The 13,484-nt window shown below is 46.9% G+C and overlaps 1 protein-coding gene across 1 annotated transcript; it reads right to left on the bottom strand.

The window, feature by feature from the left end:
- Positions 1–1,692: 1,692 nt before the first annotated feature.
- Positions 1,693–12,274, bottom strand: LOC108798188 (oocyte zinc finger protein XlCOF7.1-like). The gene is made up of 10 exons (XM_018569916.1): positions 12,237–12,274; positions 9,859–10,371; positions 8,127–8,252; positions 7,587–7,778; positions 6,608–6,728; positions 6,038–6,123; positions 5,789–5,900; positions 4,665–4,769; positions 4,240–4,377; positions 1,693–2,279 (listed from the first exon to the last, which is right to left on the bottom strand). Exons 2-10 carry the CDS (start codon positions 10,360–10,362, stop codon positions 1,693–1,695), a joined length of 1,971 nt encoding a protein of 656 aa, XP_018425418.1. The 5' UTR covers positions 10,363–10,371; positions 12,237–12,274.
- Between the last annotated feature and the right edge of the window lie 1,210 nt (positions 12,275–13,484).

Below are 13,484 nucleotides of genomic sequence, written 5' to 3'. Positions count from 1 at the left end.
CAACTGACCCCATGGCATCCCAGGACTCGGAGGTCAGTTCACGCATTGAGGGCATTGCCCCTTTCTTTTTTACATGACACCCCTCAAGAATTAAATTTCCACAGTGGTCCCCATCCCGAATTCCATTGGATTTTAAAGGGGATCCATCTATGGATGAAAACGAATAAATCTGTATTTCTTTAACGAAGCGGATTCATTCAGCTTCAATGTGATGTCCAGTTCCTGGCATGTTGCTAAACTTGCTATGACTACGCCCTATAAGCTCATAAGATGTTGTGTATTACTGTTTCAGAGGCACCAGTGCACTCAACACTGAGTCTCCATTGGCACACCAATACACCATGGCATTAAGATACACTTTAATGGACATATGCATTAATTCAGCTGCAGTGTGATGTCCATTTTGTGGCATGTTGCGAAATTTGGTATGACTATGGCCTATAAGCTCATAAGATGTGGCGTATTTACTGTTTCAGAGGCACCAGTGCACTCAACACTGGGTCCCCTGTGGCACACCAATCTCATCACATTTGGTTGTTGGTTTAGATACACTTCGATGGCCATACGTATGTATTCATTCAGCTACAGTGTGATGTCCAATTTCCGGCATGTTGGCCAAACTTGGTATGACTATGGCATATGAGCTCATAAGATGTTGTGTATTACTACTGTTTCAGTGGCACCAGTAGACTCAACACTGGGTCCCCTGTGGCACACCAATACGTCATCACATTTGGTTATGGGTTTAGATACACTTTAAATGGACATATGTATTCATTCAGCTTCAGTGTGATGTCCAGTTTCCGGCATGTTGGCCAAACCTGGTATGACTATGGCATATGAGCTCATAAGATGTTGTGTATTACTACTGTTACAGAGGCACCGGTGCATCAACACTAGGTCCCCCGTGGCACACCAATACGTCATCACATTTGGTTGTGGGTTTAGATACACTTTAATGAACACATGTATCCATTCAGCTACAGTGTGATGTCCATTTTCTGGCATGTTGGCCAAGCTTGGTACGACCATGGCATATGAGATATTGTGTAATACTATAGTTTCAGAGGCTCCAGTGCACTCAACACTGTGTCCCCATTGGCACATAGATACGACATCATGCCAGAGGCAATCCACTGTTGATCCCATGTTGTTGAAATCGCCACTTGTGTTGTAATCATCTGCAATCATCACACACGAACCCCAACTAAACTTTATTTAAACAAACTACCAGAGTGGCAGAACTGACTAGCAGCAAATCAGAAGGCTTAAAAATGTGCATAACCCAGGGACTATTGATCCAACCCTTTGTTATACGTGTCCATGTAGCGTTTTGATGCGTCCTTTCAAAAAACAGAATCACCCTTCATTGCTCTCCAGCTGCTAGGGGGTGTGCCTGATACAGGCCGAGTGATAGCTTAGTATACTGTAGCGTACAAGTTAAAGGGAAAAATGTACATCTCTCAACTGGCAGTGCAGACGTAAAATACAACCCACGTGTCTGTTTCCCTCACCGATGCCATATCCAACGTCATAAACAGGAGGAGCTCCCGGAGGTTATACACAGATATGGGTTTTATGTAGCCAAGGAGCTACGGTTCGGCTAACAGGAAACCGGGTACACAGAAACGCAGAACCCCCAGCAGACATTAGTCATCTTCCAAGTACGGGACTCGAAGGCGCAAATCCACTTCAAAGCTTCTGAAGCCCATGTTTTTTCTGGTGGGTCACCAGATGAACCCTCTGAGTGAAGCGTTTCTCACAGTCAGAACACGAAAAAGGCTTTTCCCCGGTGTGTGTTCTATGATGCCTGACCAGATCGGGTTTGTTCACAAAGCTCTTCCCGCATTTGGAACAGGAAAAGGGTCTCTCCCCCGTGTGGATTCTTCGGTGAGATATGAATCTTGAATTGTGCAGGAAGGTCTTCCCACATTCCAGACAAGTATAGGGCATCTCCCTTTTGTGAGTCTTCTCGTGGTGACGGAGGACGGACTTGTCGGAGAAGCATTTTTTGCATAGTAGACACGTGTGAGGACCTTTGTCTTTCTCAGGACACGGGTCCACCTCCCCCTCTCTGCTGTCGGAACGAAGAGGGATTGGATAGGAGTGGTCGGAAAAGCTTCCTTGTACAGGGAAATCAGGAGATAAGTGTGGACTACAAAGTACAGGAATGCTATTTGTGGCAGCGGGATAGTCATCTGAAGAAACATCTGTGGTATCATCATCAGTTTCACCATTGGGCAAACTAAAGGAACACGTTTGTATGGTGTAGGTCCCATCTAAAAAAAAGAAAAAGGGGGGGGGGGTATTATAACAACTACTAATTCTCAGAAACACTCTGACATCTCTTCAATTTTAAATTTAGAGCGTAGCCACATTTTAAAAAAAATATTGAGCTCTTTAAAATTGACCAACTCAAGGAGGGACTTTTCCACTGACCAACAATTTGTAGGGGGCTTCTCCAGTGACCACCAATCTAGTGAGGCACTTCTCCAGTGACCACACACCTAAGGGGGTGCATTTCCACTGACTACCCACCTAAGGGCAACAATACTATATTTGGAATGATGGATGATCAAGGCACCACATCCCACCCAAGGAGGTGCTACTTCACTGACCACCCACCTGAGGGAGCACTTCTCCACTGGATGGTCAGCCACCCAGCTAAGAGGGTGATTCTCCAATGGCCGACTACCCACCTAAGGGAACACTTCCCCACTGACCACCCATCTACCTAAGGGAGCACGTCTCTACTGGCCACCCATCTACCTAAGGGAGCACGTCCCTACTGGCCACCCATCTACCTAAGGGAGCACGTCCCTACTGGCCACCCATCTACCTAAGGGAGCACCCACCCACCTGCCTAAGGAGACACTCCCCCACTGGCCACCCACCTACCTAAAAGGAGGCACTGGCCACCCACCTACCTAAAAGGAGGCACTGGCCACCCACCTACCTAAAGGAGGCACTCCCCCACTGGCCACCCACCTAAAGGAGGCACTCCCCCACTGGCCATCCACCTCAGGACAACTATAATTGGATTGATTGGTGATCAAGGCACCGCATCCCACCAAAGGGGGTCCATCTCCACTGACCACCCTCCTAAGGGCAACTATACTATAGTTGGAATGATGGGTTATCAAGGCAACACTTCCCACCTAAGGGGGCGCTTCTGCACTAGATAGTCAGCCACCCACCTAACAGGGCAATTATCCAAGGGCCGACCACCCTCCTAAGGGGACTTTTCCCCACTGGCCACCCACCTAAGGAAAACTATACTATAGTTGGATTGATGGACAATCAAGGCACTGCATCCCATCAAGGGAGCACATCTCTGCTGGACACCCGCCTAAGGGGGCACATCTCCACTGGCTACCATCATAAAGGGACACAACACTGACACCTTTCAGAGGCCACCTGCTATTGCGCATGTGCGGGGTCCTGTTTTCCATACCACTGGAAAACTTGCACGCATGCGCGTCGAAACGGCTGCGAAAAAGCGTGCCAAACGGCGCACAGGAAGTGATGCGGTGCCCTAATGGATTACACTATTTAAACCAAGCCTGCCTGTCTCCAAATTGCGGGATTGTCCTTCAGCTCCCCTGTGTTCCTGTGTCTACCATTTTTGTTATTGCCTGACTTCTGACCCGGAGTGTTCGTGACCATTCTTGCCTGCTGCCTGCCTTTTGACCCTGGATCGTTTACTGGACTTTGCCTCTGCCTCATCCTTTTGTACCTTGCCTGCCCAACTGGTGTGACCCTGGCTCCTTTGACCCGGATTACGGATCCTGCCCTGCTCTCCACTCAGCACCTGGACTCCAGCTTGCACGGTGTTATCACCACTGGCACCACTCGCTGTCTACGCGGACTCTGTCCCCAACTCCAGAGTCCTTGGGACACGAGGTGCAAGGGAGGCCTCCTCACACATTCAGTCTCCAACCAGGTAAGTGACACCGACCTGCACAGTGCATACCTCAGACAGTGGTTCTCTTGCCTGCTGCACTCTATATGTTGTGCTGCACATTACATACTCTGACCAAATTGTGGATTTGCTTTATAATTAATTTTAATTAGTCCAAGCTATTTTTTTAGACTTTTGATTCTAAAGTGGCTCCTGTGTGTAGATAAAGATATTCAATCAAAATATTTCATGAGGTTTGTGCCCGTGGGACTCAAGTGATATAGTGGCTAAAAAAGGAGAATCTATGACTTCTTTTGTCCTCCGTGCTCATTGCTTACCTGTGCTGATCTCCATTGGAATCTCCTCCTCTTTAATCCTCACTTGTATTTCTTCTTCCTCCTCTTCAACTTTAACCCTGACTTGTATTTCTTCTGCCGCCTCCTCAGGTTTGATGTTTGTCTGAGTGTCTCTAGACTCTGCAAATAAAGATGAGAGTAAAGCCCCCTGTACTGAGATGTATGAGAGACCCCAGAGAGTGGGGGGGGACTGGTCATGTCTCTTGGCTGGTAACACACAATGACATGATGTAAGGAAGAGAGCCGGAGTCTAATAGAAGCTGATGGCTCCTGACTCCCCCCCCCACTAGACATATTCCGTCCCCCCATTACTGTCTACTGACAGAGGGGGGGGGGGGAGAAGAAGAGATTGTTGTAGCGACTGAACAAGGAGAATCTGGGACTCTTCTGGATTTAGTATTTATTACCTGTGGTGATTTCTACAGGAATTTCCTCCTCTTTAATCCTCACTTGTCTGTCTTCCTCCTCCTCAGTTTTGATGTCTCTTTCAGTTGTTCTGGTGTCTTCGGGTTCTATGAATAAAGATAAGAGTAAACCCCCTAAAACTGACATGCACAAGGGCTGGTAACACACAATTATATGGCATGGAGAGGAGAGTCAGAGTCTAAGTGTCCAGTTTAGGACACCTTCTGCTTCTCACTCCTCCTCCTAATCTTCCTAACGCTCTTCCAGAACCCTGACAGTCATCCTCCAAACCCAGTTTAATTCTCACTTGCCCCCTCCCTTCCAGCATCATTTCTCCAAACAGCGGTTGCTTATCAACTGTCCTCTTCAGTAGTCATAGAGAAATATCACACATCTTTCTCCGCTGTACTCCAAACCTTGATGCTTTGTAAGGCAGTCTCCTAAGCTGTCCCCCTTCATCCTGCTTTCCTTTCCATCTTCCTCCAGCCCTTTTCCACCCTCTTGCCCATCCGGCCCTACTTCTCATCTGGCCTACTCCAGCCTACATTGCCATCCAGCCTCCTCCAGCCGTACCTTACTTCCGAGCCTCCTACGCCCAACCTTCCTGTCCATCCTCCTAAAGCCCAACTTTCCATCTGTCCTGTCTGTTCTCCTTCAGTCCACCTTTCTGTCCATACTCCTCCTCCTGGTTCATCATCCTGCTCCCTGTTTTACATCAGCCCTGCTAATCTCTGACTGATAAAGGGGACAGATGACAAGCAACTGAGGTTCAGAGAAGTAATGGGGGAGCATTTGAGGAGGACAGCTGACCTAGGTTTGGATGAAGAGTGAAAAATATTTGGAGGATGAAAGAAGGAGTTGCAAAGTAAGGGGAGCTCGGCCTGGATGTGAGGAACATTCTGAGCTACATTCTAAAGAGGCTGATGGCTCCTGACTCTGGACACATGCTGGCTCCTTATGGTAGAATGGCTTGAGCCATTTGGTCATTTTTGGCTCCTGACTCCGGGCACATACTGTCCCCCCATTACTGTCTACTGAGAGAGGAGGGGGGAGAAGAAGAGATTGTTGTAGTGACTGAACAAGGAGAATCTGGGACTCTTCTCTGGATTCAGTGTTTATTACTCACCTGTGCTGATCTCTGTAGAAATTTCCTCCTCCCTGCATGGCTCTCCACATATCAGATACGACTCGTCTGCTTCCTCTTTTACTTCAACTTTTATAATTACCATATTTTCACCCTAGGAGAAATAAAGGGCTACAACAGTCACACAATATTATCCAACATTAAAACAACAACATGGTTTTGCCAAGACTATTTTAGATTAAACATGGCCCATTCCATGCATTGTTTGGGTAGACATTTAGTCCCATGTACCTGATAATGTGAAATCTTGTGATGTTCCACTGTGGAATACAGAGGATGGAGACACCTATCTGGGGTATTTCTGTTCCTGGATCCATCTGTAGGAAACACAGACACTGACTGAATACATTGTTTCTATGTTCTATTACAGAGCAGCCTTTCTCACCCTTTTTACCCCAGAGGAACCCCTAAAATAACTTTCAGGCTACTGTAGAACCCTTACTAATACAAAGTCATTGGGGGTAATAGGAAAAATGCTCCTTACGTTAATTGTCAGTAGGAAGGATTCAACCCTCAGTGGTGGTTAGAACCACCCAGTGGTGGTTAGAATGTTACCCTTAGAGACGGCTAAAAAGCTAATTGGTGTCATGCTGCTGGTTTTGCTGAGTTGCATTGGCCCCGAAACTATGCAGGCACCATCAGATGGAAGATCAATCCGGGACAGCTCAAGGAACCTCTACAAACCTCGAGAGGAATCCAAGAGTTGCACAGAACCTGGTTAAGAATGGCTGTGCCAAAAGATGTGTGTATTTAGGTAGATCCTCAATACTCTTCCCCCAAGAAATTAAAGTCTCCTCTTACCCATTGTCGAGAGAAGTGGCTGGTTCTCCATTGTGACACCCTTGTTGATACCATTGTGTCCCAAGTTTTTTTCCTCCTCCATGGAAAAGGAGACAGTGACATCCTGACACCATATAGGAACCTGACACACACAATGATACAGTCACCATCCAGACATTAAAAAAACAACAACTTATTTCTCTCTCTATCCTCTCCCTTTTCTGCTTTCATCTCTCCCTTTATTTCAGTCCGTTGACAGTGGTTTATATTTTCAGTGATCCGGGACCCCGCCTATTTCTTACGACCATGGCTGATCTTCATGCTACTTGCAGTTTACCTGTTTATCCTTGTCCTGATTGTCACTTGTTGAATGCCCTTCAGCTCCTGATATGCCAATCTGATCACCGGGTCATTTACTTATGCCTTTCCCACTTCTATGACATGTGTTATTGAACATTTACGGTACTCGGGTTGTGTACTTTTGTAAACCCTTCTTTGCATCAAAAACTTATTGAACGAAAAAAGACAACTTGCACCTTAGAGTTTCCGGGTAATGTAGGGTCCTCAGTGGCTTGGAGGCAGCTCACACTTCTAGGGTGCAGGGAGTCAGTGGTATTGCTATGCCTATGCGTTTTGGGGGCTCCTCTCCCTTTAAACCAAAAGTTTGTTCTGGCTTGGCTCCCCCAAAACACATAGCCATAGCAGCACCACTGCCTCCCCACAACCATTAAGTGTGAGCGATCTCCAAGCCGCGGGGACACTAGACAGTACTACCCTTTTCCAGCATCTGGAGGGTCTGCTAGGTCTCCTACATTGACATGCTGCTCCACTCCTGTATGCTTATGGTACATTTTAGTATCTTACCATTATTAAAGGGCTTATAATTATAATGCATGAAGGGGGTCACCTTGTGCCCTGTTTTCTCACTTTTTATGTTACCATTCAGAGATATCTCTTGCCTGTTACTGGATAATGTCCCAGAATTCCTGGCGCCACTCACCTCTCCCTTCAGCAGCTGGCTGATCTTGTTGGTGACTTCTAAAATCTTGTTGTAGCTTTTCTCAGGTGTCAGGGTGGGAGGTGAAAGCTCCACACTGGGTCCTTGGCTCCTGCTCCATACTCCTGGCACATTGGGGTAAGCGCTGGGTATCACGTAATCACCAGAGGTCTTCTTCACCACGACAGAACATTCCTATGTGTTAAGAAGCTGATATGCCAATGTCTTCCAACATCAAGAAAATAATTTACAGCTTCTATGAATTCTTTACAAGCCTCTTCATTTATACATTTTAAAACACTAACGCCTCGGGCGAATACCTAGAATGCGTAACTTCTCCGGTCATGTCTGTTTTATTGGGGTAATAGATGTCATGTGACCTCCCAGAATCCTCCTCACCTCTCCGGTCAGATTTGTGTTTTATGAATAGACATAACAGAGATGTCATGTGACTCTCCTAGAGTCCTCTCACCTCTATGGTCAGGTCTGGGTCTTATCAATAGAGATAAGAGTTATGTCATGTGACCCTCCCGGAATCCTCACCTCTCCGATCAGTAGGTAGATGATCTCCAGGGTGAGCTGTAGGATCCTCTCTGTCAACTTCTTTCTTATTTCGTCAATCTTGTTCGGATCAGTAACGACGTTTGATAGTGCGTTACACTCAGGAGACTTTAGAAGAGATCATAAAAAAAACACGTTAAAGCTTTTTGTGCATTTAGGACTTCTTTAAAACAAACCTGTCATTGACTAAGGTATGTCAGCCTACCCTCTAAACTGAAGACCAGCCACCAACGGGTGATGATCAAGACCCATGAATAATACGTTTGTAAATTGTGCCCTGGGCAACCATACACTCAGAAAGCCTGCAGTATGCAGATCTAGACATTTGGGAACATGGACTCTGAGGAACACTCATAGGGCCAGATGAGATCTCGGTGATCTCCATGCATGGTTTGTGGAATCTTCCATGGCTCTGTCTCAATGGATCTTTTCTCAAAAAGTTGTTCTCTAAGATTTGCATTGCAGATGTGGGTCTTGGGTGGATCAGCACATGGTGACACCTATTTAGAAGGTTGATTTGTCATCCCTTGGCCAATGAAAGGTTGACTTTAACATAGCAAAAAAAAAAGAAGTGCAGTTAATCAATGACAGTAAAGTGATTGTTTACAGCTACACTTAAGAACAATATCACACATGGACTCAAACACATGTGGAAGCACATGCATACACGCAATAGGTTGGACTTGATGGACCTGTGTCTTTATTCAACCTCAGATACTATGTCACTAAGATGTTTTCAAGCAACATGATTTAGAGTCACCCAATAATCTTCAATAATGTAACAATGTTATAAAACCTAGCAGGGGTGGTGGGAGACCCGGGAACCCAAAGATCTCAACAGTAGAGTATCCAAGAGATAGAAGAAACTGCCAGGTAGGCAGCCAGTCCTTTTTATTGTCATTTGTGGAAAACTTTCAAGTTTTCCTGGAAAGCCAACAAAATTACAGTGATGCGTCAAAGCCTAGGTGGTTCATCAGTAGTAGAAGAAGAATAAAAAGAGTTGGAGTGTTTGCTCCTCTTAATGTCTGCAAGACCCAGACTAGGGCACAATCTGGGTCTGTGGCTTCTTTAACTATGGGAAGGCGAAGAGCTTAAACTCATCAAGCCAATCAGTGCTTCTAGAATGCAGAGCTCTGCCAGCCAAAAGGTGCCATCTGAAACTATCTGCCTGGCATTGGTCTGTAGGCAGAGCTAGTTCACCCTGTATCTGGATATGGAGTGATATGGAGGAAGAGGACTTCTGGTCTTGGTTGAATCAAGAATAAGCTGTCTCATGTTTGACAGGATATGTGAAATGCATCTCACTTTATAAAGCCTTTGGTGTTGTTCAACTCTGCCTTAAACACCTTCCAAGCCCCCATAATCTTCTGGCACTGGTCACCACACTCAGTGCCACCACCATCCATTGCTCATTCTCTGCCAAGAGTGACCACCCTGTCCGCTCTGACAAAGTGCATTCTCAGTGACCCTCTCCAACATTGGGACCTCACCATCCCACCAATCTCATTCAGCCCACTCTCTTCTGCTTCAACTCAATCCTCTTTCAACGCTAAGACCAGGAACCCTTATTGTATTTCATGTGGTATAGGAGTTGTATCAATGGCTAGTGTGTGTGATATAATTATAGCTGGAGGAACGAAATGTATATCTCATTCAACCAAGACCTTACTCTCTTTCATGTATTTCTCGTGAATGGTTCCATATTGGTGCCTACCTTCACGGTCTTCGAGGTGGTGTCCTGATGGGTTTGCGTGCTTGCCTCTCTTGTTTTCCGGTACAAGTCCGTTCTAGAAGAAACATCTTTATATGAAGGAAATGTGTTGGAGGTAGCACATGAAATGTTGCTGGTTGACGGCATGCTGACCGTACTGTAATTATTTCCTGAAGCCATCAGTAGGCCTTTATTGGCAGAAGGGCGACTCGCAGCATCTTTGTTAAAGACTGTGGGCACGGCATCGACTCTCAACAACTTCTTAGAAGCGTGTTCAACGTAAGACTGGGGTGTAAAATGGTCCGAACATATCCTGAAAGAGCCGTTCTTCTTGGAATGGAACACTCTTTGGGAAAATTCGTCAAGATTTCCAAAATCCTGTCCAATATGCATCAGCCAAGTTTTGATCCGGTCAACGTTGGGAGGGAAGACGTGCAAAATGACTCCCCTCATGGCGGTGATTTTGTTCTGCTTGCTGCTGCAACTGGCGACGATGCACCTCGGCATGGCTGACACCTATAGACAGGGAATCATTCATTAGCCAACGCAGAAACATTAGTTGTGCTTAACCATTATAAACTGCTTAACCATTATAAACTACATCACCTGGGGGGGAGCTGGTACAATACGGATCCCTTTCTTGTTCCTAAATTAGATATAGCCATCTTCTTTTAAGGGTGGTGGGAACCCCTTAGAATGGGCCCAGCAGATGTGCAGAGCCGGGAACTCAGCACAGGGATGGTGGGAACCCCTTAGAAAGGGCCCAGCAGATGTACAGACCCGGGAACTCAGCACAGGGATGGTGGGAACCCCTCATAATGGGCACAGCAGGTGTACCGACCCAGGAACTCAGCTCAGGGATGGTCAGAACCGCTTATAATGGGCACAGCAGATGTACAGACCCAGGAACTCGGTGCAGGGATGGTGGGAGCCCCTAATAAGGGACACAGTAGGTGTGCAGACCCAGGAACTCAGCACAGGGATGGTGGGAACCCCTCATAATGGGCACAGCAGGTGTACCGACCCAGGAACTCAGCTCAGGGATGGTCAGAACCGCTTATAATGGGCACAGCAGATGTACAGACCCAGGAACTCGGTGCAGGGATGGTGGGAGCCCCTAATAAGGGACACAGTAGGTGTGCAGACCCAGGAACTCAGCACAGGGATGGTGGGAGCCCCTCATAATGGGTACAGCAGGTGTACAGACCCAGGAACTCAGCTCAGGGATATGGTGGGGACCCCTCATAATGGGCACAGCAGTTGTACCGACCCAGGAACTCAGCTCAGGGATGGTCAGAACCGCTTATAATGGGCACAGCAGATGTACAGACCCAGGAACTCGGTGCAGGGATGGTGGGAGCCCCTAATAAGGGACACAGTAGGTGTGCAGACCCAGGAACTCAGCACAGGGATGATGGGAACCCCTCATAAAAAGGGTCACAGTAGGTGTATAGACCGAGGAACTCAACACAGGAATCTCCCCAATAAAGCCTCCAATAGACAAAAGAGACTGTCAAGGGGTTTAACTCTCCAGCATCCACTAAACACAGTCATAACAATTTTGGGTGGATTAACCATTTAAAACTCTCCTGTATTGGTATGTGGTGTTTATGCGCTGCATCGCAGTACGAGGTAGAATGTACCCCGAATGTATAGCTTGTTTTTGTATATTTACCCAGGAACTCGGTGCAGGGATGGTGGGAGCCCCTAATAAGGGACACAGTAGGTGTGCAGACCCAGGAACTCAGCACAGGGATGATGGGAACCCCTCATAAAAAGGGTCACAGTAGGTGTATAGACCGAGGAACTCAACACAGGAGGTGGTGGGAACCCCTCATAATGGACACAGTAGGTGTACAGACCTGAGAACTTGGCACAGGGATGGTGGAAACCCCCCATAAGGGACACAGCAGGTGTACAGACCTGGGAACTCGGCACAAAGATCTCCCCAATAAAGCCTCCAATAGACAAAAGAGACTGTCAAGGGGTTTAACTCTCCAGCATCCACTAAACACAGTCATAACAATTTTGGGTGGATTAACCATTTAAAACTCTCCTGTATTGGTATGTGGTGTTTATGCGCTGCATCGCAGTACGAGGTAGAATGTACCCCGAATGTATAGCTTGTTTTTGTATATTTTATTACATTAATAAAGTATATTTTTCAATCAAAAAAAAAACCTTTAAAACTCTCCTCTCCTGAATTATAAGGTGTTTGGATACCACAAATGCTGTGTGGCGTAAAACAGAAATCTACGAAAGATGAAAAAAAGCTTCAGGACTTAAAGGTCCTGAGTCCGAAATGGGTATGTAATACCCAAAACAAAAATCCATAACATACAATACAACGCAAATCCCTCATCCCACCCATCCACCCCTACCTGAGTGAAGAGCCCAAAGCCAAGATGAACTTAGAGTGTTTTGTTTCCACCGATTGCCCCTTGCTGCCTTCCCTGTCTTGTGCTGGCTTGTTGTCTCTCGATGGTCCAACACAAAATGGCCACGGAGGAGGGGGAAAGGAGGCAGGGTTGTGACATCAGAGCTGTAGACCTGCCCCCTCCTTAGGCAGAGAGGAGTCGAATAACCCTTTCGCTGACAGACTTAAGCTCCATGTGAGCGCTGAAACTCAATTTGGACTTCGAAATGTAGCAAAAGGCCCTTTCCACAATGGTGTTAGAGAGACAAAAAGGTGACGACAGAAAAACCTAAATAGTCCATCCAGTCCGACACCTTTTTGAATGTGTTTTTGTTGCTTAATGCTTTTGTTTGTTTTGTTTTTTTTTTGTTTACCTTTTGTCTGAATGTAGATCTATGTTTATCCCAAGCATGTTTAAATTCACTTAGGGGGTTGTACACTGGGCTGCCGAGGGCAGCCAAATGAATAACCGAAGTGAACCGAAGGCTATTTTAGCCTGTACAGCTAGCTATTCACTGCATCCGCAAACAGCTATTTGTAGCCGAACGTTGGCTGCCTTCGGCTCTACTACGCCTTCTTAAGCTCGTCCGGCCGAGGTGAAGGGAAGAGCTCATTCACATGCAACATCTGGATCGGCTGAAGGAAAAATTTGGTAGTTCCTTCACGGCTCTTTACCTCTATTCTCCAAAGGGGCGATACAGCTGAGAGTGAATAGCCGAACATTCGGCTAAGCATACGGTTCAGGGATTCTTTTCACTACGTCCAGAAAGAGTGAAGTAGGCATAGCAACATAAATTTCCCCCCACCCCAATTCATACCAGACCCTTTAGGTCTGGTAGGAATTATAGGGGTGAACCCAATGCCAAAAAAAGAATGGTGCCCCCTCCCAACGCCAAAAGAACAGCGTGGGGTCCCCCCTTAAATCACTTACCAGACCCTTGATCCGAGCGGCAGGAAAGGGGAGGGGGTGAGCATGCCATACCAGACCACATGCCCTTGACTTGGGGAGAGTGCTTTGCCAGGGGGGACCCCCCCTGGAAAAGCAGCTTGTCCCCATGCCGGTGAGTACAAAGGCCTCTTCCCCACAACCCTGGCCTGGTGGTTGTGGGGCTCTGTGTGCAGGGGGGGGCTCATCTGCATCTGGGTGGCGGGAGTTTTGTCGGGATCGGACAGGTTGGTGGGTATTTATGCTTTCGGCGCGTCAACGGCCGTC

Source organism: Nanorana parkeri, unplaced genomic scaffold, assembly GCF_000935625.1.
Source record: "Nanorana parkeri isolate BGI_ZX_2015 unplaced genomic scaffold, ASM93562v1 scaffold1426, whole genome shotgun sequence".
In the NCBI taxonomy this organism is placed as follows: Eukaryota; Metazoa; Chordata; class Amphibia; order Anura; family Dicroglossidae; genus Nanorana; species Nanorana parkeri.
The sequence above is the reverse complement of the archived record's forward strand: the minus strand, read 5'-3'. Positions and strand labels throughout refer to the sequence as shown.